Source organism: Lepisosteus oculatus, chromosome 2 (genome assembly GCF_040954835.1).
Source record: "Lepisosteus oculatus isolate fLepOcu1 chromosome 2, fLepOcu1.hap2, whole genome shotgun sequence".
NCBI lineage: Eukaryota > Metazoa > Chordata > Actinopteri > Semionotiformes > Lepisosteidae > Lepisosteus > Lepisosteus oculatus.
The window spans coordinates 66,241,280-66,265,610 of record NC_090697.1 but is presented as its reverse complement, the minus strand read 5'-3'; the positions used below and the strand labels follow the sequence as shown (position 1 = coordinate 66,265,610).

Here is a 24,331-nt window from a genome sequence, read left to right as displayed (position 1 = left end):
ACAGCCTGCAAACAGCAGAAGTACTCTGAGTAACTGCAGGAGACAGTGAAGTAATGCACAAGAATCCCAGGCAAGTGTATCACAAGACTTTTATTCTACACCAAGTAGAATCACAGTAGACAAGCACCTTCAAGCAGTTAACTTAATTTCATTCAACATTCACATTCCCCCACACACAGAACCACAAATGAGGACACCGACACATGACTGTGCTCTTGTCTGAAGGGCTATGCATTATGGGGTGACCTCAGAATGTTTAGTTTCTGAGGCTAATCTGTTTCAGAAGTAAAGTGAAGGAGAACTGTCAGGGCACTTCACAGCACAGAATGTTTCCATACACAGAACTCTGTGTATACATTGGAAGTGCACTTAAAATCGCAAACAGGAGGTGGCCCTTTACACAAAGAGATGCGGAGGTCTGGAACAAGCAGCTGTGATGTTGAAGCCGAGACCCTGGCTTCATTCAAGGAATGGCAGGATGTGATCCTCAGCTCCAATGTGCTGACCAACTTCCTCTTGTTTCTAATGTTTCTTATGCGCTTATGAAGGGAAACGGTGAAACTCGAACCGCAATATTCATCCTAATATGACAAACGCACGCAAGATAGATTTGCTGTCCTCACTCTCTTCCGCACTCCTGGACACAGTGTGGAGGAACTGGCACGTCACACTCTCCGTGAGCCAGGAGATCTGCTCCATACGGCCGTGTGACTCATGCAGTCCGCACAGCTGATCGTGAGACAGCAAAGGAAGAGGATGAGCTTTTACCCTTCAATGACAATAAAACACAAGGTAGCCCTGCGGGCTTGGATCTCAGCAGAGCCTACAGGCTGACCAATATCACAAACAGGGTTTTTCTCCATGCTTATACTGGCTCCCCAACATGATCAAATATACATACTACAAGAGTTGCTTATACTGGCTCCTCCAAATACACACTAAAGGAGTACAACATAAAAAAAATGTTCGATGCACAGTAAGACCTACTGTGATCGGTTTTGATCACCATGCGATTAAAAAGATACTGCTGCTTAAGAAAGAGTTCACAGAAGAGCAGCCATATTGATTCCAGCTCTAAAGACAGGCTTTGACAGGACATGGCATGAAAGGTCCTGAAAATAAGAGATCGCAGCAAGGCTGTGATTCAGCCATCAATTCCAAGGACTCCTGTGAAATGAAGGATGAATTGCAAAACAAAATCAGCACTCCCACAACTGCTGATCTTTTACCGAAGGAGCCCCAGGACCCAAGGAGTTAAAGTGCAGATGCCTTAAGAACTGAGAATGAGAGGCAGTGCTTAGCAGAAAGTGGTAGATGTCTGGAACAAACTGACCATCCAAGTACCAGAAGCTGACTCCTCGGGACTCCTCAAGAAATGGATTGCTGAGCCTCTTCAATCAATTCCTCAAACAACAAGCAACCAGGCACCCCAGAAGGGCTGAGTGTCTTTTCTAATTTACAACCTTCCATATATTCAGACAGACTCAAGGCATCAGGCTGACACTGGGAAAGACCGTACATGAGAAGGGGTATCAGTCTGTCACAGGACAAGAACTAGCCTGACCTTTGCTGGATAGAGCACCTCTGAAAGGGGAGAGACTAGGTAGGACAGGTCTGCTGGTCTGAGCAAGGGAAAGATCACTCACACATATCCACCGGCTCACACACAACATGACCAACATGACAGACAGCGACAGGCTGGCAGAACAACCACACACAGAGACAGTGGGGGTCTGGCTGGTCCACAGGTGTGCTCCTTGACTCTACCACAGCTGGGTTTCTCTGGTCTCTGAGATAATGTTACTGGCTTTCTGCAGCGCCTAGGGTGTGGAAACAGACAGAGACGACAGATTAGTTGAAGCTCTCAGGGACAGAGTGATGCACACAGGGAGTGATATATACTCATACGTCATGACAGAGACAGCGATGCACACTGAGAGTGATACATACAGTACACACACAGTGACAGAGGCAGTGCTGTACACAGAGAGTGATATATACTCATACTTCATAAAAGAGACATTGATGCACACAGAAAGTGATACACGCACAGTGACAAAGGCAGTGATGCACACTGAGAGTGATACATACTGTACAGTACACACACAGTGACAGGGGCAGCGATGCACACAGAGAGTGACACACACACGCAGTGACAGGGGCTGTGATGCACACAGTGAAACCCGCACGCAGAGTGACGCACACAGACCTCCAGCATGCTGGCAGCCTCTTTCCTCTGCTGGGCTGTGTCAGCGGACTCCGTCAGCAGCTCCTGCAGCAGGGGGGATCGGTACAGCCGCCCCACCAGCTCGCTCTGCAGGTGCTCCTTCACAAAGTTCACCAGGAAGTGCATCACTGTCTTCGGCACGCTAGGACACAGATACCCCAAAAGTTCACAAAGACATCAGGACACCCTTCTCAGTGCTACCCCCTGACACCCCTGATGTATGGATTCGTTGTTATCACACACTGGCACCCCACAATAAAACACCTCCAACCAATTATTACTCACTGACACCCTTCTGTCACTACACCGACAGCTCACTATCAGACACAGGAGCCTCCCAATACAACAGCAACAACCAGGCAGAAGAATCTGTCGCCCAGATATCATTCAACGACACCCGATCATTGCACACAGACACACTGCGCTCACACCTCCATCACGGAAACTAGGCCCCCATGACCTCTGACCTGTCCTGAATCCTCTTGCGCACGATGAGGAAGTAGGACTTGATGAGCTGCTGGATGACCTCGCAATCAAGCTGCTCCCGCGGGGTCAGCCTCCGAGACACCGGCACTGGCTGACAAACAGGGGGCGCTACGTTAATAACTGCGCTGGGCTGGCAGCAGGAGTCACCAAAGCCGCAGTGTGCAGCTTATCCTGCCTTTTCACAATAATCAAGATATAGAGTACTTACACATATGAGATGTGATGATGACTTATGCATTACTGTCTTATTAAAATAAGATTACCACTTATGAAGCAGGATGTGAAATTTTGTGCAGCGATGCTCGTTTTCAAAGATATTTAGATGCTGCAGCATGTTTGAGTTTTTTCTCATCAGCGCACCAGTAGGGGCTGCCTGCGAGTCTCTGCCCTGGCAGCGGAGGTTAAATCCCGGCTCTGCCTCCCCGTGACCCTTGACCTCTGACCTCTGACCCCCGACCCTGCCTGGGGCTCATACCGCGTCCAGGAGGTTGACCGCCGGGCCCCGGGAGGGACTGCTGAAGGCCGTCTTCTCCTCGCTTGCCTTCTCCTCGGCAGCCCTGTCGCTCTTCCAGCGCCGGCCGCTGTCCTGCACCGCCTCCGCCTCAGGGGGAGACACAGCGGGGTGGGGGTAAGGCTCGGCGAGGAGCAGGAGGGGCTCATGGGGTTCAAGGGGAGCTGAAGTCCCAGTTTCTCAGACCGGTTAACAAGATTTTACACATTTCAAATTAAGCACAAAAGCGTGAACTTTGTGAAACTACTGTAAGAAGCCTTGTTGTTGCAAACTCACAGTAGAATTCCCAGGGTTTGTGATGTGAAGTGACCCTTCCTGCTCACTAGTCACTGTACTGACTAATGTAATGTGATGTATGACCCAACATATACAGGTTGTGCAGAAGACATTTCACTGCAGAAATGTTCCAACATGAACATTTTTATTGCAGTTTGAAATACACTCATCAATGCTGATTCTTTCTAACCCAGAAATATAAAAATAGTGTTGCAGGTCCCCTTTAACACAGGAAACCTCTCGTGTGTATGGGGGGATACTGGGGATCCATGTGCAGGGGAGTAGTGGGGTGCCCATGTACAGAGAGATAATGGAGTAACATTTTGCAGAAAGGGGGGAATTGATCTAACTATGTACAGGAGAATACTGTAGTAACTGTACAAGGGTATATCGGAGTACTTATGTGCATGGGGTACCTGAGCACTGTTGACAGCGGCAGAGACTTGGGCAGCATCCATGAAGTCGGGGTGCTTGGTGTTAATGTAGGCCAGTTCAATTGCCACCAGATGATGCACCTGAAAAAGTACAAGGTCACTCATTCTGATCAGAGCACCGTACGCTACCTGGTCAATGTGTGAGCACCCAGACTCGGTTCTTGTTGAGCCTTCCAGGAAATCAGTGCCTTCCGGTTTCCAATATTGGCTTATCATGATCAAAAATGATTGATTCAACTGGTCATACAAAATATTCTTTCAAGTCCCACAAAATTGTTTATTCAAATGATCAATGAGACGTTACGCAACTCAAGGGAGTAGTTAGACCAGTGCGTTAGTGCAGTAAGAGGGCTGGAATGAAGTCCAGGAGAAAGGGTGGGTCTGACAGCCCTGGTGACTCTGGGGGGACTCTGTAAAGCCTGCCAGTAAAGAACTGGTGTTGGCGCTGACCGCAGGTGTTTCCACGAGGGCGAGAGGGCGAGCGGCTGATGGTTCTCACCATCTCGTTGGTGATCGGCAGCCTCTTCCTCAGCAGCTTGGTCACCACCTCCGCTATGGAGTCGTGCAGCTTGGGGAAGCGCAGCAGCTCCTGACAGACAGACAGACAGTCGGTCAGTCGGTCAGTCGGTCAGTCAGATGGACAGACACTGTCGGCCCACTGCCTGGCGTTCGCGTCGTTCTCCACTCCTGCTGGAGTTCCAGCTCCGGCTGCAATCTGGGAAGGGCTTCATGTTCACTTTTTAATGAGTTTAGTGCGGAACCTGATTGTAACTTTTTGTTGTTTATTGAAATGTATGAGATTTGTAGTGCACTCAAAAAGCAAAAGGTAACTTGTTTAAACACAAGAAATATTTTTGGTCTGTAGCGCCAATAGGCTTCCACAGCTCTTATTGTATCATTTTCTTGTTTTCTTTTTCGCTGGCTTATGTGGAACACTAACACAAGAACGTCAGAATGGCATCTTCTCGTTTACAACTTCTCCACTGACAGTAGGTTCTCCTTTACATCTGCGACTTTCCAGTTCTGCTCCAGTCTCTCAGTTACGGAACTGAACCCTTAAATGAACTGATAAACGTTTCAAAAGTTTCATCCACTCACATGTTGGAGATTTGAAGTTGCTTCTAAAATACAACACTTTATAAGCAAGCCTCCCAAATGTCTAAGAGCTGGAAACAATGAGAGAAGTCAAATTCATCAGATTGTTAAGGGGGTTTAAGGGTTTTATCATTCAATTAAGGGTTCAGGTACCCATCTGAGAGCTCAGGAACAGGTGAAGGTTCATTCCACCCTGAAAGGCAGAGAAAAGAAACACAACGTTTCGGCTCTGGAGCCTTCCTCAGGTCTGAGGGAGAGAGGAAGAGTGGCAGATAAATAAGGCAAAGGAGAGGTAAGAAGCAGCAGGGAGAAGTGAGGAAATGGACATAAAGCAGGTGAGAATGAGCGTCCAAACTTGGTTCCTTTCTTTCCCTTTCAGTGTGGAATGAACTTTTTCCTTGTTCCTTTGCAGCCTACGCCTGCTGACGCAGCTCCCTGCTCAAAACCCCGCTCTCCGAGAGCTCAGCTGGGACAACACAGGCAGGTGTGCGGGTCTCCAGGACCCGAGTGCGCTGCTGTGCCTGGGGTAGGGTTTAGATACCGCAGGCGGAGGTGTGGTGTCCCGGCGGCCCGCTGCCCGTCCCGCCCTGGTACCTGGGTGCTGTAGGAGGAGCAGTGCTGGATCATCTTCTGCAGCTCCTCGTGCACCAGCTCCACGCAGCGCAGGCTGGGCTCCTCCAGCCGCTTGATCTGCCTCTTCACCAGCAGCTCGAAGGACACCTCAGGCACGAAGAGCGCCGGCCGCGGGCCCTGCGCACACACACGCACACACCGGGGTCAAGACGCCACACCTGGGCCGCTGAAAGTGCACGTCATCGCAGTTACAAACAGGCCCTCAGCATGTTTCTCTTCATCACCTGTTTACGCTCTCGGTTGGCAACACCTCCCATATTCTGCAGACTTGATGTCCTTCCTCACCCTCCCATGTGGATTTAGATCTGCAGTGCCACCTACTGTGCCAGTGTATCACCCCTGGGCCAACATCAGATGGCCAAACTGAGCCAGTTGTGACAAAATGTGGGGCAGGGTCATAGAGGGAGTGTACTTTGGGCCTAGAATTTTGAGAGGCCATTACCCTCTTTGACCCTGCCTCTTTAAAAATTGGTAGTTTCCTCTGCGCAGGGGAGGTGGAAACTACACATCCCAAGATGCCTTGGGGGAAATGGCCTGCTCATTTCCCATCTAAACAGTCTCAGCTGTGAGGGATGTGCTGCCTGCTTGATGGCTTTAAAAGGGTGTGGCAAATATTATTCTTCCTAAATGTGGGAACTTGAGGGTGTTTTTCGGACACTGTTTTGTGAACGACTTGAGGCCAAAATTCTTTACTGGCTTTTCTCAGGAAGTACAAGGTTGGCGTCCCGGTTGGTTGTGACTCAGCAACCCCTGAAAATGTCACACTATACATCACAGCCTCAATCTACAGTCACATACTGCAGATTTATTACCCACAGTATTAACCATCATCTTAGAACGTGGACAACAAAGACACCCAAAAATGAAATAAGCAAGGGTGGGCATGGAATTCTGAGACAACAATTCCCCTATGATAAAAAACAGATTTGGTTGTTATTTAAAGATTGCATAATTAAATGAGTCAAGGCTAAACCCTTTTTAATTCTAAACGTGTGGTACTGTACAGAACAGTACTAGTAATGGTATGAACCTAAAAGTATTGTTGAGACACATATGTAGAAAACAATTAGAAAAATAATGGAATATTCTACAGAATTGCCTACAAAGCCCGGATCTGGCTTGGTCCATGGCACAGAACCCATATGGGCACACAGACTGCTGTGGGCGGCTGGCATAGACGTATCCCAGGTTTGCAGGGCTGCTGTGGCACTGAGCATTACCGTGGCATTGCGGATGGCGGTCAGGATGTCCAGAGTGGTCAGGCCGCTCAGCGGGTCGATGGACTTGAGCGTTCGGCCAAACGTCTCATGGAAAATGTAGCAGATCCTGGCTCCTCCACAGCTGAGAGACAGATCAAGAGTGAAAGAAAAAGACTTATAAAGGGAGAGGGGAATGAGTCCCAGGGTGCATTTGTGGGTAGTAGCATGCATACGTCTCTGCTTGTCTGACTTCCTCACTCTGCGCGAGGCAGTCCGTCTGGGTGTTACGGCACTACTAGGCCTGTGTTTGGCTCAATCTGTAGAGGCACGTGCTTGGAGCGCAGATTGCACTCTGGGTAAAAACCCACTATCTGCTTGAGGGGCACAGCTGGTGCCACTGGAGTGAGAGTGTGTCCACTCAGCCTACCGACAATCAGTGACCCCCCCCCGAGACATGCAGGGCGCCTGCAGTGAAGTCGGGGTGTAAAGTGGCGCAACCCTCCTGTTAGCCAATGGGGAGCCTGCAATGTGTCACATGACCAATGTGGGCGGGGCAAAGGAGCCATCCCATGTGTGTCACGAATTTGCATGTCATCCTTGCGCAGGGGCCATACTAGATAGCCAAGCCTTGAACCAGGCGGGTATGCATCAAAGCAGCGCCACAGTGCGAGCGCATCAGCGACTCACAGCTCAGAGGTGGTGATGTGCCGCGCTGTGCCCTCGATGGTGTTGCAGTACTCGCTGGCGAACTTGGTGACGATCTGCAGCAGGGTGGCGCTGTGGTCTTCGACGGGCTGGCCGTAGCTGCTCAGCAGCCCCTGGTACTGCGCACTGAGCACCGTCACACGCGTCTTCAGCTCGGGCAGGCAGTCGCGGATGTGGTGCATGAGCAGGCGGTTGAGCGTGCGGGCCAGGTACCGCGCACCGCTTCGGGAGGCCAGGGAGGGGTAGTGCCGCTTGAGGAAGTCCTGCTCGTCCTGGAGGGCCTGAGCCAGGCTCTTCTGGGTGTTGATGTCGTGCTGACTCCTGGGGAGGAGGGGCGTCAATCGGTCAACACGATCAGCCTCTGCAGCACACTGCCCACACTGGGTATAACGGGCCGGTCTGACGATAATGACATTATCCCCCCCAGTAACTTTTCCTTCCCTTTCCCTTTCATTTCTGTAGTCCAAGGAGGGGCTAGAACTCCATTTCCCAGTGGGCCACACAATAACTGATAGCTGCAGGATTCTCAGAGTTAACTAAGCTAATTGACCAGCACCCCAAGATGCCACAACTCATATGTCTTATGACACCAGGGTCCTGGAGAAGTGGCAAGCCCTAAGAAATAACACTCAGATAGGCCATTATCACATGGTTCTAAGAGAAATGTGCTCCCCATAGAGCGCTGTTTGATCTACTGCATGACTGATACATGAGGGCATTGCTGGTGTCCAGACACTGGGCTAGAAAGCAAAAACAGAATGATTCAATTTGATTCAAAACACTTTATCCATCCCCAGTGGGGCAATTTCAGAGCTCGTTGGCTTTACTCTCTCTCCACTTGCTCTCCTGAGCTGAGCGCTTACCCAGAAAACAAAAACATGATGCATTTTACTGCCGTGTGTTTCATCCAGAATTATTGTTTTTTAGGTTTATTTTTTTCTTTAAAAGAAATTGCAGGGATAAATTCCAAAATGCCTGCAACAGAGTGTCTGCACTCTGTGCTGTGTGTGCTTTGTTCTGCACACTGCATAAGCCTGGTACAATACTTCTGTGAATATTCTACCTGCTATAATATCTCTTTGTGAGTCAGAGATTGAATCAAAGAAGCTGGTTCTTCGAAGAAGAAGCTCTATGCAGAGCTCAACCCTTGACCTTGCTGACCTGTTGACGACCCCTATGATGCCCAGTTTGACAGGGATGACTCTTCCCATCAGCACATCCATGGCGTCTGTGCCAGCGTCCATCAGGTCCAGCTTGGTGACCACAGCCAGTGTCCGACGTCCTGACGCAGAGAGGGGGTTCGCAGGCACAGATCAACACAAGCACACAACACCAACAAAGCCAAAACATGTCAAGGATTCATAAACCTTTCACTGATTGCAACCTAATGGAAGGATTATTGTGGATGTGAGCTGGACTGCTTATGTAAAAAAAGATAGCCAGCAGCCATATCACCCTGCAACTCACAACTGGCAGCCCACTGAAAATCAACAGGTGTGAGCCTGGTCAGTACCTGGATGGGAGACCTGCTGGGAAAGCTAAGGTTGCTGCTGGAGGAGGTGTTAGTGGGGCCAGTAGGGGGCACCCACCCTGCAGTCTGCGTGGGTCCTAATGCCCCAGTATAGTGACGGGGACACTATACTGTAAAAAGGCACCGTCCTTCGGGTGAGACGTAAAACCAAGGTCCTGACTCTTCATCGTCATTAAAAATCCCAGGGTGTTTCTCGAAAAGACTAGGGTTGTAACCCCGGCATCCTGGCCAAATTTCCCATTGGCCTTTACCAATCATGGCCTCTTAATAATCCCCATCCCTGAACTGCCTTCATCACTCGGTTCTCCTGATAGCTGGTGTGTGGTGAGCAGACTGGTGCATCATCCAGGTGGGGCTGCACACTGGTGGTGGTGGAGAGGAGTCCCCATTACCTGTAAAGCGCTTTGAGTGGAGTGTCCAGAAAAGTGCTATATAAGTGTAAGCAATTATTATTAGTAGTAGTAGTATTAACACTGAAGCAGTACTTTCACTGAAAAAAATGAGAGCAGTGTGACACCCTCTTCAGCAGTGATGTAAGGATCTGCCCAGCGTCTTACGACAGCCCATCCCCTCAGCTGGAGGCCTGGACTCGCAGTGTCTCAAACAGGGCTGTGTCCAGGCCTGCAGCCACACCCGACCTCAGGCAGTACAATTTCTGGCTTCCGAAATCAAACCGGATAACACCGAAAAGAAGGCTGGCTGCATTTCAAGGTCCCAGAAAGGCGACTTTGGCAGGCAGGGCGAGAGGACAGCTGGTCTCACCCTCGGGGTCGACCTCTCGCGCCAGTTTGAGGGCCTCGGAGGTGGCGAGGTCAGTGTTGGCGGCCGTGACGGACAGGATCAGCGAGTTGGGGTTGGAGATGTAGCTCAGGATCATCTCCCGCACCTGCTGCTCGATGTCATCTGGCTGGTCCCCCACGGGCACCTGGGAACACAGGTCCCCAGGAAAATAATAACAACGCGTTAGTCTTGGACCACTGCCAGTTAATCCACTTTTGTGCATTGTTACTACTACAACCGCAGCTGTTAAGAAACGGTAACAGATGTCAGCCAATTGGCTGCAATGTATCACTATCATCACTGTCACCTTCATCATCAAGGCCATCGCAATCATCACCCTCATTATGACCACCATCTTGATCACCTTCATCATTACTACCATTATAATCATTGTCATCATCTCATCATCCTCTTCGCCATCACCGTCACCCCCATCATCCCCATCACCCTCCATAACCCCCCATCTCCTCCATCACCACCATGAGACACAGAAGCTGACAGCATTCCCATCTAACCAGCCACAGCACACACACCCCAGCTCTGTCACTCTGGTTACCTTGGTGATTCCCGGCAGGTCGACCAGCGTGAGGTTGAGAACGTGAGGAGAGAAAATCTTCAAGTGAATGGGCTCAGGACTGATACCCTGTGAGAGGGAAATGGTGGGGTTAACACCTCAGCCTGGCAGACTGAACGCTAGATTGAATTTGCTCTGATTCAGGGTACAATACGCACACTAGCTGACCCCTGGAGTACAGTAACACTGCACGGCACTGTGACAGAGAGAGAGGTTAATAAACACACTGAGTGAGTGAGCACTGCAGCACCACAATAACACACTGTGCATGCAAGGGAAGGGAGAGAGACTGAAAGAACTTCACTGCCAAAGCAATAGCAATTAGTCAAATATTTATAGACATTTAAAATAACATATAATTATTGTTTTAGAGGCAGGCTCCATCCTTGTTCCCCGGGTAGTAACAGGAGATCACATGTTCTCCTAGGTTTGGGCTCTACCGAGTTTCCTCCCCCTCCCCCTGAAGGATTGGGGGCTATTCTGATTCTGACACTTGTGTGAATTCTTGGTTTTGATTTGTTATTTTGGGGAAGAATATCCATCTGAGTATTTCTTGCAGTCCAGCAAGAAGTGCATCTCTGTCACTATTGCCAGTAGGTATGCAGCCTTTCCTCTCTGGGTGTCCAGGTCTGCCTGTGTCCAGTTCCTATGACCAGGCTGTGGTCACTGAGCCTGTCCTCTCTGGGTATCCAGGTCTGCCTGTGTCCAGTTTCTATGGCCAGGCTCTCGTCCCTGTCTGTAACTCATTAGGGTCTATTTCTCCTTGTTGTTTCTCTCCCTGATCGGGTGCCCAGTCAGTATATGTTGCCTTTTTAGGGCCTAGCAAAACCATGGTTTGTGTTGTTTTAGTGTGTGTCCATTCTCCTTCATCACCCCCTCTCCCTCTCTCACCCCCACTGTGCTAAGGTGAGAGACATCCCATCAGCTCAAAGTGACTGGGTTCCCATCATGCTTCGCGGCAGCGCTCACCTTGTTAGCTCCAGTACTGCGGTCAGTTTCACTTTGAATCTCCTGGCGAATTTCCACAAAATCTGTAAAAATCTGAGGAAGACAGGGGGTCAGAGTGGATTACTTCACAGGCAGGACAGTCTGATCGATCGGCCTGAGTGTTCACAGCTATCGCTGCTCTAGTACAAGGGTCTTCCAGCGCTCCGCAGAGCCGACTGCAGTTATGGCTTAGTCAGTACCTTGTTTTTACAGTGAAGGAATGTTCCCCACTCTTCAGCCTTGATGCCTTCGAGAGAGAGGGAGAAATGACAGAGAAAGTGAATGAAAGCAGGAGAAAGACATTCAAACTCTGAGAGACTGTTTGCAGCCCACAGTGAGAGGGAGGCAGGCACACAGCACAGTGAGAGAGTCAGGCAAAAGCTGAAGAACAGCCAAACACCCTAGACCCATGCAGAGAGTGGGGGAAACTGAGGGGCAGGAGCTGTCCATGCAGATAGACAAGACAGAGAGACCTGGGTAGCTGGTCTTTGAGTCTGACTTTGTCTTGTCTCCTGAGGATGAGCAGTGAACAGAGAGAGAGAGATAGAGAGAGTGGTTATGAATGAGAGAACATAATAAGAGTAAAAAATCAGAAAGAAAATCACAGCAGTGATTAAGCTGTTGCTTACAAGCTGTGTTAGCTCAGCGTCTGGCCTCAGGGTATACCTGCAGCACACATTACATTGGATCCGCAATGTTAAGAATACAGTAAAGAGGTATTTTCAGACCTGCTGCAAAATTCACTTCCTGTTTCTGAACGTGTAAAAGCTCAAACAGGCAGTGTACTGTATGTACTGTAGGAGGCGCGGCGAGCACCAGTAACTTGGCAACACCCCCTGTGAGGGGGCGGAGGCACCGATGTGAGGTTAGCGAGAACCGAAAGAAAACAAAACAAAAAGGAAACGTACAAAAATGTATGTGAAGCCCCTCCGGCACTGCTGGTGTGGTGCAGCTCCCCTTCCGGGTTGGAGCCCTGCTCCTGTCGGAGGGGTGTCCAGTGTGGTTATATATTGCCTGCCCAGCTGTTCTTCATTAGGCCAAGGCTGTGACTCGTCAGGCAATCGTCGCCCTTCGTCCAGGACTCCGCCTCCACACTGGACACACCCCTCACATACTACACTATATTAGAACATATACTACAGTGTATAGTACTGTGAGGATATCAGCGAACAGTAGTTACCATTTCCGGTCCGTCTGCGTTCCTCAGGCGGCGCGACATTCACCAGCTGCAACACCAAAGGTCTCCGGGTCACGATCCCTGACCCCCGGGGCAGGAAGTCCCGCCCCACTATGCTTTCCAGCACGGAGCTCTTGCCACTGCTCTGTCATTGGAGGAGAAGAGTGTCAATCATCCGCGCACACACATCAAACACACACACGGATTGATGAGCACACACGAAGACTTACACAGTAAACGATACGTTATCCGATGACTGATTATGGGAACTTGAAAAATTACCAGCATAATTGCCTATTTCATTTGTGGGCTCCACTGGGTCGACCTTTGACCCTTGAACCCATGACTGACCTGTGACCCCACCACTACGATCTGTGGGAGCTGGATGACTTCTGCGCCGACCGTGAGGAAGACTTCCTGCAGCCGGTTGATGAAGGGGATCAGAGCCTCCATTGTTCAGCACGCACACTGTGCTGCACCGTTCCTATACAGAGAGTCCCAATACGTGAGCTGTACTGTACAACACCTAAAGCATCAGGGTACACTCAATACACACACATTGCACTGTACCCAGGGCAGACTGACGGCCCTGAATCGAAACTTTAGACAGACGCACAACGTCTTGTATCTAGAGAGTGAGCCTCACTATTTCAGTGAGCCTCCATCACCCTGGAAAGGTTTATAAAGGGACATGACGCGACAGAAATGCCTGAAGATTTGAGGCAGGCCAACGAAGTTTTAAAAGATCCACTACTCCAAAACAGAAGAGATTTCAAGCTCTATTACAAACCTTTCTGGTGCAGGGCGATCCCAAATCTGAGCTTCGTCTTTGTCTCCCAAAACCCGACCCTCCAAGGTAAAACTTCATAACCTCGAGTCTGTGATTGAGGCGAATTTCTTCTTCTAGAAACATTTTCTAAGGCCATGTGTGGAGCATGAGTGCAGATAAAAAGTTGGCCAAAGCACCCTGAGAGCTCCATTATAGCTCATCCGCAAGGAAACCCATCCACCAGTACAGTGGGGGAGAGTGTGAACAAGGTATTCACTGTAGCCCAGGGGTGTGAGACTTAGCCCCTGAGGGCCCGTGTCTTCCACTTGAACTCCCAGCTACACAGCTGGTCTACATATCTAATAAACAGCATAATTGCTCACACATCTCTCCAAGGCCTTTTTTCAGAAATCAACTGGAAACGACCTTGAGAAAAAAAATCCATTATATGTCTAATTAAGAGAATAATCACGTTAACTGCTTAACCGACTCCGCGGATCGGACGAAAACGCAGAAAACAGCAGTTCTTGCAGGAATAAAGTTTGACACCCCTGCTGCCGACACCCGTGCCTTCAGTCACCAGGACAGACACATAAACAACAGTGTCCCCTCCCGGTACTAGGAAAGCGGAGAGTAACGGCTGAAACGCATGTTAGTATCAGTGATCTCAGGACACAGGGAGAGCCCGGTAAATTCCCCCTTCACCGGTACTGCTCCCCCAGTCCTGGGCTTTGCGGAACAAAACCACGGACACGGAGCGATCCCGGTAGGAAAAGATCACGCCTTGCATCCGCTCGCAGCGCGCTACACCTGCGTCTTCGCCACCGCCGGGAATAAAATCCTCCCTTCCGGCAAACCAGCGCTCCTGCTCCCGCGGTGACAACTGCTTCTCTCGCAACAACACGGCGCCCCAGGGATTATGCCAGGAGCAGAAAGTCGCGCAGCCGGTATCACCGGTCATCTCCAAGAATTCGCTCACACTTCTTTCCCTGTACTTTCGCGTATCCATTATGAACCTGTGCTTGCACCGTGCGTTCTCTGGGCTTTGCTGTGGTTCTCCGTCAGAGTTAACGTCGTTCATTATGCCTCTCCATCCTTCACCCTGATTTCACTGGTGCAGTTGTAAACTTGGTACACATGTTGCCAGAAACAAGGTCACGCACGCACACCCACACACCTTTTCCACAGTGGATTTCAGCACACGAAATCCACTGTCTTGTCTGAGCTGCATTTTCTTCATCAATAGAAAATCGCGGCGGAGCCCCGAGGGGAGCTCTACCGACGTCACAGCATTCGCCTGTCAAACCATCAGCAACAACAACCACGCAAGATCCACGGCCACGCCAAGCCCAGAGCCGACAGTCCGGCAGCGAGCCCGCTGGAATCTGACGGAAAGTAAAGGAAAGGAAACGCACGTAAATATTTTAATGAGAACTAAGCGTGAACTCGGCCGGAGGAAGCAAAATCGTTTCTTTTCTGGCATGGTCGGACCTGAAGGGAGAGCGGGATGTAACAGCAGAACAGCTGAGTTTAAAAATGTGTATAAGAATGAATCCACTTCCTCACCAGAACAGATAAGATTCCTCACTCGGTTATCGCGGGGGGAGGGGGGAAGATTCTTCGGTTTTAAACCCGGAGCCTGCCTTGCATATCCGCCATCGCCGACCATTAAACCTCGGGGTTAAGGAGACGACTGAACCGAACCCCCGCGGTACCCCGTCTGTCTCTCCATCACGCACAGATCTATCAGGAGGCACCCCGGCTGCGCTCTAGCCGTCGCGCAGGACAGCTGCCCTGGCCTGCGGGCTGTGTGACGTCACAGGCTCGCAGAGCAGCCGCGCAGCCGGCTGCAACCGGAAGCTCCTGAAATCGCGTTCCTTGAAATTCATTCTGTTGTGTTTTGTCATTATTTTCGAAACGACCCGGAATTTTTGTCCCTTTTCCACTCAGTATAATTATTTACAGTATGCACATTGGCATATCTCCTTGGAAAAATGTGAGAAGAGAAATGTAAAACATAATGAATTGACGATTTGGTATACTATATAAAAATGATTAGGTCAGGTGGGTAGCTGCGTCAGCATGCGTAGGCTGCAAAGGTACAATAGGTTTATTCCATGCTGAAAAGAGAAGAAAGAAAACGCAACGTTTCGGGGAAGAAGGCTCCACCGCCGAAACGTTGTGTTTTCTTTCTTCTCTTTTCAGCATGGTATAAAACTATTACTTGTTCCTAAAAATGATTAGGACTAGTGAGATATCCCTGTTACACTATAAATTACAACCGTGTTGTATTCAGCAAAGAAGCTGTAATGTTGACATTGTCCTTACAGTCGATTTTAAGGAAAAAATAGATCGGTTTTGATCCGCGCACCACCCTAGCGATTGTGTCTCTGCGCAGACCTGCGCCGCACGAACGCGACCAAGAGGCTGCACTTCGCATCAAACTCTAAGGCGTTGATTGGCCTGTAGGTCTTCAAATGCCCACCCTCTCTCTTAGCTGATAGGCTTACAAACATATTAAGGACCTCCTTCCCAGTGGTGATTGGTTAGACAGAACATTGCTCTTTAAGAAGCAGGTATTGCTGGCTGGATTTCCGTTAATCGGGCGCTGGTTGGCTAAAAGTCGTAACGGTATCTGGTGCGTGTTTAGCGGGGCGTGTTCTCCTCTGCAATTTACAATGTCGGAATTTTAAAAATAGTTAAATGGTTCTGTCAGAAACGTTTTTGATTTGGTTGTTTTAAGCATTAGTTTAAAGAACATCGGTCACTGATACTGTCTTCATCAGAACCCAAGAAAAGTGTCAATGTGTATTCGGGAGCTGTTTCTGATAGACCCAGAAGTCAATTTAAATCAGATCTAAAATGGCTGTGTCTAGGCATCTGTTGAAATGTGGTTGAGTTTTCACTGTGACGCCGGTAACACGAAAGATTTCCTCAACTTAAATGTGACCATCACTGTTTTTTTTTTGTTGTTTCTGGAGAGTATAACTCATCTCATAAGAGATCAATTACCTAACTATAAACAACTTCAACAACATATCGATTATTTTTTATTTCCGTATCGTGTTCACAAAAAGCCAGTTTGCCACCTAGACTCAAATTCTTCCTGGCTGGCATTCGAGAGATACTGCTGCAATTCAGTCATGTACCGCTAGAAGGAAAATATTCCTTTTCTCTGAAACGCGTTCGACGTTCGCCGCGTTTATTCCGTGACGGGGTTTGTCTTGGTTACACGGGCATTGCTAGTGTTGTTTCTCCTCAGTCAAATGATGCCTTATCAAAAAATATTTTTTTCTGAATTTGGTGTCATTTCGGTTGCACCTGAACGGAGCTAGGCCATTTGAGCCAGTATGGTGGAACGTGGGACTCAGTTACTTCCCATTGCGATACTTCCGTGTGACCCGGAAGTAGATTAGATGTTTGACCCTCCTGCAATAATAACAACAACAGCAGTGTCAATCCGAGTGGAGGTCTGAAAAATAGTCGGGATCGTCAGTGTCGTTCACTGCTGTAACATCTGCGGTGTGATTCCCCTGTCTCTGTTAATGGTAAGTGCTGGATCTGGACTGTGAAACGTGTGTCTGTGAATGTCACTGGATAACTGCGGTTTCCCGTGAGTTGCTGGAATTAGAGATTTTTGTTGTGCTTCAGACTGAGCTAACGTGTTATTGCTTTTGTTTAGTACAACAGTAGTCTTTCAGGTGCTCGACACTAGTCTTTAAAGTAAACCATACAAACGGATACAAAAATCGTGATAATGTGTCTGTGGCCCTGTGACCAGCGTGAAACTGATTAGGATAATACAGGTGGATCCAGATTCACAGCTCAGCATAACAAGAGCAGATTGCTGAAAAGCTGATGGGCCCGTGAGTTGAAGGATCCATGAGAGTCAGATTCAGCAGCGCGGCTAGGCAGCTTGTTCCTAGCGCACGTTAGCCACCGTTTTGTTTTCATTTTCACATCGCGACATTTTCTTCTTGTTCAGAATTACCATAGACCAGGGGTGTCCTGCCCATCTTCAACACCTCAAGATCCAGCAGAAACCTACACTAGTCCAGTCAATCCAGTACCCAGATGATTTAGCTTGTTAAAAGCAGCAAAATGTTCGTCCAGGACCAGGACTGGGCATCCCTGTTTGTAGGCTCATACCTTGTAGACAGACTCACACTGGTGTTCAGTTTGGCCTATACAGCATTGTGCCATGGCTGCATATCGAGTGAGTTCTGAGTGGACTGTGATATTGAAACCAACTCATCTCAGCTCTGGGTCATCTCACAACAGCCTACATCATCATCAAGAAAGGTATTTAATATAGGGCTGTTCTGTCACTGACAGGGTAGTTTGTCTGGTCATTCCTTACCAACTGGCTACACCTATGTGCTCTTTTCCAGGGAGTAGGAATCCACAGACAGACATGGCTCAGCAAAGGGGAGTCAACAGTCTTCAGTTCAACCAGGACCAGAGTGAGAATTCGCCTTCCTCTGTATCTCTCTTCTGTTTTGTGCTGTTCTGTAACACAAAATGATTTGCTGTGCCCTTTTCTGACCCCGCTGTGTGCCCCCAGGCTGTTTCTGCTGTGCCATGGAGACTGGGGTGAGGATCTTCAATGTGGAGCCGCTGATGGAGAAAGGGCACCTGGGTGAGAGATCTCTGCGTGATCGAGTCTGTCGCGTTGAAGCTCTGTGAGTGTGGCCCTGACTGGTCTTCGGGCCCTTTTAGAAGGACGCTGTCACATCAGTCGATGGTGTTGCGAAGACGCGGTGGTGCTGTCTACGTTGTGGAGTGACTGTGCCGTTGTCACGTGGTGTTTCAGATCACGAGCAGGTGGGAAGTGTGGCTTTGTGCTCGATGCTCCATCGCTCCAATCTGCTGGCCATCGTGGGAGGAGGCAGCAACCCGAAATTCTCAGAGATCTCCGGTACGTCTATCTGACTGACCGTCCTTGTGTGTGTGCCCCAGTGCTTGTACGATTGTGTGTGTGTGCCCCAGTGCCTGTACGCTTGTGTGTAGTCTGACCGACTGTCCCTGTGTGTGTGTGTGTGTGTGTGTGTGTGCGCGCGCGCGCGCCCCAGTGCCTGTATGATTGTGTGTGTGCGCCCCAGTGCCTGTACGATTGTGTGTGTCTATCTGACTGTTCCTGTGTGTGTGTGCCCCAGTGCCTGTACGATTGTGTGTAGTCTGTCTGACTGTCCCTGTGTGTGTGCCCCAGTGCCTGTACGGTTGTATGTGTCTATCTGACTGTTCCTGTGTGTGTGCCTCAGAGCCTGTATGATTGTGTGTCTGAATATCCCTGTGTGTGTGTGCCCCAGTGTCTTTACGATTGTGTGTGGGTGACTGTGTGCCCTAGCTACTGACTGTGCCTGTGTCTTTGTCCGCAGTGCTGATTTGGGATGATGCACGGGAGACTCGGGACTCAAAGGAGAAGCTGGTGTTGGAGTTTACTTTTACCAAACCAGTACTAGCAGTCCTCATGAGGCACGATAAGTGAGTACTGCCCCCCAGTGGTGAACGTACTGTCCCCAGGGATTGAACTGGTTATCCCCAGACTGAACTGAATGCCTGTGGACTGAGCTGTCTCTAGGCCGAATTGACTGCCCCGATTGAACTAATTTCTCACAGACAGGCCTTACTGTCCCTGTGACTTAACATACTGTCTGCTTAGACTGACCCAACTGTCTCCAGGTTGGGCTGATTACTTTTATGCTGTACATATTGATGTTGGTCTTGCACTATTAACCCCCCCCCTCACACACACACCTCCAAACCCCTTCTATCTGATCTTACTGTTTTTTACTCTTCCCAAAATTCTTCCCTCCCCTTCACTCTCTCTGCAGGATCATCATTGTCCTGAAGAACAGGATTTATGTCTACAGTTTCCCTGACAACCCCACCAAGCTGTTTGAGTTTGACACCAGGGACAACCCCAAAGGTACCTTGGAAAGATGGGATTCCACGTGCCCACATTCACAGGGCACTGATCCAGCCCTCTCTCTTAGACTCAGTGCAGTGTTAATTTCATGTATGGTCCAGTGAATAAGTTACTAGGTCTGTAGTCCCTCCAAGTATCTCTTACTCAGATTTAGCACCAGTTTATTGTAATTTCCAGAACAGCTTCCATCCCACTGCAGTGCACCTGCTCAACAGCTAACTGTAGGGCCTTAGACTCAATGCACATCTGCACTCTGCACATTTTACATAGTCTACCCTTTATTTCTCTGTCTCACTTCTACATATTTATTTTTCCACAATATATGTATTGTTCTTGTTGTCTACACTGTGTTGTGTTGTCTGTTGTACTGTGTATGTCCCAAGAGATCAGCATGATTAAGAATTCCAGTGTACGTGTACATATGTCAATAAACTACTCTACTCTACTATATATCAGCCACACTGCCTCTCTTGCACAGGCTCAGATTATGGCTGCATCTCTAGTACTAAATCTCCATCTCTTTTCCTTTTCCTCTCTCGTGCAGGCTTGTGTGACCTCTGCCCCAGCCTGGAGAAGCAGTTGCTGGTTTTTCCAGGACACAAGTGTGGCAGCCTGCAGCTCGTGGTGAGACAGAAGAGTCCGTATTGACAAAGAGGTCTCTTGTATTGAGTTAGTATTGTCAGCTCACTGTCTGCTACACATATCGACTGCAGGACCTGTCCAACACGAAACCCGGCACGTCCTCGGCCCCCTTCACCATCAACGCCCATCAGAGCGAGATTGCCTGCGTGGCGCTGAACCAGCAGGGCAGTGTGGCCGCCTCTGCCTCACGCAAGGGTACCCTGATCCGCCTCTTCGACACGCAGACGCGTGATAAACTGGTGGAGCTGCGCAGGGGCACTGACCCCGCCACGCTGTACTGGTGAGGCTGAGGAAGAGAGACATACTGGTACCGGGAAACGCAGGAACTGGGAGATGGGCACACAGTGGCACTGAGGAAGAGTGGGAGATGGGCAAACACTGGTGCTGAGGAAGAGAGGGGGACTGGCACACAATAGCACGGGGGAGAGGGGCACACTGGCACTGAGGGAGAGGTAGAGGGGCACACACTGGTGCTGAGGAAGAGAGGGAGACTGGCACACATTAGCACTGGGGGAGAGGTAGAGGGGCACACACTGGTGCTGAGGAAGAGAGGGAGACTGGCACACATTAGCACGGGGGAGAGGGGCACACTGGCACTGAGGGAGAGGTAGAGGGGCACACACTGGTGCTGAGGAAGAGAGGGAGACTGGCACACATTAGCACGGGGGGAGAGGGGCACACTGGCATTGAGGGAGAGGTAGAGGGGCACACACTGGTGCTGAGGAAGAGAGGGGGACTGGCACACATTAGCACTGGGGGAGAGGGGCACACTGGCACTGAGGGAGAGGTAGAGGGGCACACACTGGTGCTGAGGAAGAGAGGGGGACTGGCACACATTAGCACTGGGGGAGAGGGGCACACTGGCACTGAGGGAGAGGTAGAGGGGCACACACTGGTGCTGAAGAAGAGAGGGGGACTGGCACACACGGGTGGGAGTGAGAGAGGAAGGGGGGCACACACTGGTGCTGAGGGAAGAGGGAGGTGAAGAACATTGTGGTGGGTGTGTGGATATGCAGTTGGTGTTTCTTACTGTCTCCTGTGTCTCAGTATCAATTTCAGCCACGACTCCTCCTTCCTGTGCGCCTCCAGTGACAAGGGGACAGTTCACATCTTCGCTCTGAAAGATACCAAACTGAACCGCCGCTCTGCGTAAGACTCTACCTGTCTGTCCTTGTGCAGTTTCTGCCAGCCTGTTTCCGTTTCTGTTTGTGTTGGGGTTTTTTGCATGTACTTAATTGTCACAGTTTGTAAGACATGGCTCCCAACATTTGAGGTACACTGTCTGATAGCACTAACCTCACTCTCTCTTCTCCCTGTGTCCGTGCCTCAGCCTGGCTCGTGTGGGGAAGGTGGGCCCTGTGATCGGGCAGTATGTGGACAGTCAGTGGTCCCTGGCGAGCTTCACTGTCCCAGCAGAGTGTGCCTGTATCTGTGCCTTTGGGAAGAATACCTCCAAAAACGTCAACTCTGTTATCGGTATGCACCAGACACTGCAATGCATTGCAGTACAGCAGCGCTACGGAGATGAATGCAATGAAAAAGATAATTAGTGTAGTATGATACAACAGTAGTGCTTAATCCAATACTGACATCACAGTAAATAATAAATTATTATCAGTTTAACAGCTCCTTTGATGGATGGCACTTCCTCCTACATTTGTCATCATATACCCTTTGAAAAATCTGGTCCAGAGGGAAGACACCATTAAAAAACACCATTTACAGCTTCAACCTCATTGTGTGTAAAGGCCTCCCATCCTTGTACTGACCAGGACTGGCCTTGCATAGCTTCAGTGATCTGATAAGATCAGACTGCACCGTGATAATGCTACAGTTGCAGTACTGTGTTATACTAACCATGAGTGACTGTTTACAGTTATCATAAAGCCCTGCGCTGTGTGTACTGCACCATCTAGCCCATCTGAATTAACCCCCTTCTTTCCCTCTCCCTCCGCCCCCTTCGTCTCAGCGATCTGTGTGGACGGCACGTTCCACAAGTACGTCTTCACGCCGGACGGGAACTGCAACCGCGAGGCCTTCGATGTCTACCTGGACATCTGCGACGATGACGACTTCTAGAAGCAGAGGGCGGGAGAGGAAGTGACAAAGGCAGGAACTGTGGGATGGGCTGGAGCAGAAAGAGGGGAGACAGTAGACGCGTTAGTGAGGGGGTAGCTCCACTTCTACCCATGACGAGCCCTGTAGTGACCTCTGGACCTGAGGCTGGGCCAGATGCAGTTAGTATTCAGGGTCTGGTTCTGGGATGTCTCTGCCCTTGTGCTTCAGAGAGAGCAGTGCCGTCAGGATTCAGCATCTCATACAGGCCCTGCTGCTGTTGTATGCTACTTGCTCCTTTCTCAGAACTCACTGTTCAAGTATCCCTGTCTCTGCACGGTGTGCCAGTAGTGTTAATTTTGAATTTCCACGGTTCTCACTCCTATACTGTATCTCCATGGGACACTGGCCCCAGTCTGAGCAGAGCTGAGCTCCAGAATCTTCCCCTGCCGCTCCCTGTGTCAGGACAGCAGGTTGTGAGTCCTGCTCTGTGATGCGCCAGGCTGCCTGCCTGCCTGCCTGCTGGGAGTCTAGCAGAGAGCAGTGTACTGTACGACGCTGTTTCTCTGAGGGCAGTACAGACTGTGCACTGAGTCTCCTGATGTCCCTCACCAGCCTCCCTGCTGTTTATTCTGATGGTTTTCTAACTGGTGTCCTGTCATCAGTGGTCTTTTGAGAAGATAAGTGAATAAATAAAGTTGTGCTTTGTTTACTAAGAATTTCTTGTGTCCATTCATCCCTCCATCCATTTTCTAAACACTTCTTCCAGTTTGGGATTGTGGAGGAGCCGGACCCTATCCTGATAAGCAGCGGGTGCAAGGCAGGGTACAGTCTGGATGGGTCACCAGTCCATCTCATCCATCATGCCCAGGGCAGACACACAGTCATATTCACACACCAGGTTGTTTTCCCAGAAGCCAATTAACATACCAGTATGTCTTTGCACTCTGGGAGGAAACCCATGTAAAAAAAAAGCGAAAACACAAGCTCACCACATAATAGTTCCAGTTTATTGTCATTATACTCATATACAGGTATATGGTATAGCAAAATGCTATTTAGCTAGCTCTCAGACGGTACGAAGTACAAAAAAAACCAAAAATACAATTGTATAAGAAAAGAAAGAGACAACAGGCAATGTGCAAAACAACAAGTAACAGCTAATGTGCAAAACAGCATCAGATGTGCAGCACTCCAGGTCTGGAATTGAACCCAGGTCCCCAGTGCTGCAAAGCAGCAATGCTAGTAACTGTGTCACTGTGCTGCTCCTCTTGTGTCAGGTGATGAAAACTCTTGCAGACAGATGCAGTGTATGGAACTAGGAGGTGAGTCAGGTGTTGGTGAACGCTGTCTATCACTGGTAACCCTACTTGCTGGAAATTAAGTCATTTTCCAATTGACAGTTTGGCATTCTAGATGTTTTCTCAGTCGTGTTGGCTTTTGGATTTTCAGTCCGTCTCAAAATATTGCTTAATGGAACTAAAACAAATCTGCAGCCCCGTTCTCTCAGTGAATGAGTCAGGCAGATCTCCATCTATTTTCAGTAACTGCCTAGCCCAATACAGGGCCACAGAGGGGCAGTCCCTAACCTGGTAGACAGTGGGCATAAGGCAGAGTGAACTCTGGTCAGGCCACCAGCCCACTGCAGGGCACATGCACAGAGGTGTACAAGGAACAATTTGGAGATGCCTATAAAGGCAAACACTCGGTCTTTGGACTATGGAAGGAAATCAGAAAACCCACACAGCAATAAGGAAGTCATCCAAACTCCACCCAGAGGGATCTCATTCCTGAAACTTGGAAAGAGGAATACTTCCAGAGTTGTCAATCTGCAACTTCAGTGTGGTCTGACAACGCGTCCTGTATTTTAAAACTTTTTCGCTGTCTCCTCTTTTTTCTTCGTGTTTACTTTTGTTATCATTTGTACATTTCATGTTCTGATGATGTTGCACTTTGTTTCAAAAATGATAAAATCTTCTTAGAAAAGACGTCTTCAACATTTTAGGGGGTTATTGACAAAGTGATCCTGGGGACATTTAAGGACTTTAAAGCAAGCACAGGTTAGGGGATGGAAATGGAAATTAAAGGGAGCTCAAGAAGCTTTATTTGACACAAAGAGTTGTGGGAGTCTGGAGCAAGCCCATGCTGTTGAGTGCATATCCCAGGATCCGTCCAGAAACACCAGAATGAGATACTTCAATCAATGTGTTTGCAGCCAAATAAATGAAATGGTCCAGATGGATTCATTTGTAGCTTTTTTTCTTGTTTCATTAACAAGGGGAGATCTTGCTTCTGTCAGGAGTCACCTTGCAGTGAACACA

General features: G+C 49.3%; 2 protein-coding genes across 7 annotated transcripts; one reads left to right on the top strand and one right to left on the bottom strand.

The window, feature by feature from the left end:
- Positions 1 to 72: 72 nt before the first annotated feature.
- Positions 73 to 15,220, bottom strand: LOC102697276 (dynamin-1-like protein). Of its 5 annotated transcripts, XM_015343082.2 has the most exons (19): positions 14,951 to 15,218; positions 14,562 to 14,769; positions 12,967 to 13,099; positions 12,619 to 12,760; positions 11,912 to 11,950; positions 11,639 to 11,685; positions 11,421 to 11,492; positions 10,434 to 10,520; positions 9,860 to 10,022; positions 8,728 to 8,848; positions 7,549 to 7,887; positions 6,883 to 7,003; positions 5,624 to 5,779; positions 4,434 to 4,523; positions 3,917 to 4,015; positions 3,189 to 3,314; positions 2,695 to 2,804; positions 2,210 to 2,369; positions 73 to 1,820 (listed from the first exon to the last, which is right to left on the bottom strand). In XM_015343082.2, exons 3-19 carry the CDS (start codon positions 13,066 to 13,068, stop codon positions 1,764 to 1,766), a joined length of 2,031 nt encoding a protein of 676 aa, XP_015198568.1. In that variant the 5' UTR covers positions 13,069 to 13,099; positions 14,562 to 14,769; positions 14,951 to 15,218; the 3' UTR covers positions 73 to 1,763. The 5 variants fall into 5 exon arrangements, with proteins under 5 accessions (XP_015198568.1, XP_015198563.1, XP_006625647.1 ...); XM_015343077.2 differs by lacking the exon at positions 14,562 to 14,769; XM_006625584.3 differs by lacking the exons at positions 11,912 to 11,950; positions 14,562 to 14,769.
- A 760-nt stretch (positions 15,221 to 15,980) lies between these two features.
- wdr45 (WD repeat domain 45) lies at positions 15,981 to 22,729 on the top strand. 2 transcript variants are annotated; one of them, XM_015343374.2, is made up of 12 exons: positions 15,981 to 16,932; positions 17,370 to 17,686; positions 17,776 to 17,847; positions 17,949 to 18,023; positions 18,198 to 18,302; positions 18,763 to 18,868; positions 19,219 to 19,313; positions 19,858 to 19,937; positions 20,027 to 20,235; positions 21,003 to 21,104; positions 21,286 to 21,431; positions 21,925 to 22,729. In XM_015343374.2, the coding sequence occupies exons 3-12, from the start codon at positions 17,799 to 17,801 to the stop codon at positions 22,032 to 22,034; spliced, it is 1,077 nt and encodes a 358-aa protein (XP_015198860.1). In that variant the 5' UTR covers positions 15,981 to 16,932; positions 17,370 to 17,686; positions 17,776 to 17,798; the 3' UTR covers positions 22,035 to 22,729. The 2 variants fall into 2 exon arrangements, with proteins under 2 accessions (XP_015198860.1, XP_006625648.1); XM_006625585.3 differs by lacking the exon at positions 17,370 to 17,686.
- Positions 22,730 to 24,331: the final 1,602 nt, after the last annotated feature.

Bases quoted from the DNA above. Each gene is read 5' to 3' on its own strand.
- LOC102697276 (XM_015343082.2), bottom strand. From the start codon at position 13,068: ATGGAGGCTCTGATCCCCTTCATCAACCGGCTGCAGGAAGTCTTCCTC. The intron at 8,849-9,859 runs GTGAGACCAGCT...TCTCTGCGTCAG, and splicing joins GCGAGAGGTCGACCCCGAGG to GACGTCGGACACTGGCTGTG. The intron at 4,524-5,623 runs GTACCAGGGCGG...TCTGTCTGTCAG, and splicing joins GCTCCTCCTACAGCACCCAG to GAGCTGCTGCGCTTCCCCAA.
- wdr45 (XM_006625585.3), top strand. From the start codon at position 17,799: ATGGCTCAGCAAAGGGGAGTCAACAGTCTTCAGTTCAACCAGGACCAG. The intron at 17,848-17,948 runs GTGAGAATTCGC...GTGTGCCCCCAG, and splicing joins TCAGTTCAACCAGGACCAGA to GCTGTTTCTGCTGTGCCATG. The intron at 18,303-18,762 runs GTACGTCTATCT...CTTTGTCCGCAG, and splicing joins GAAATTCTCAGAGATCTCCG to TGCTGATTTGGGATGATGCA.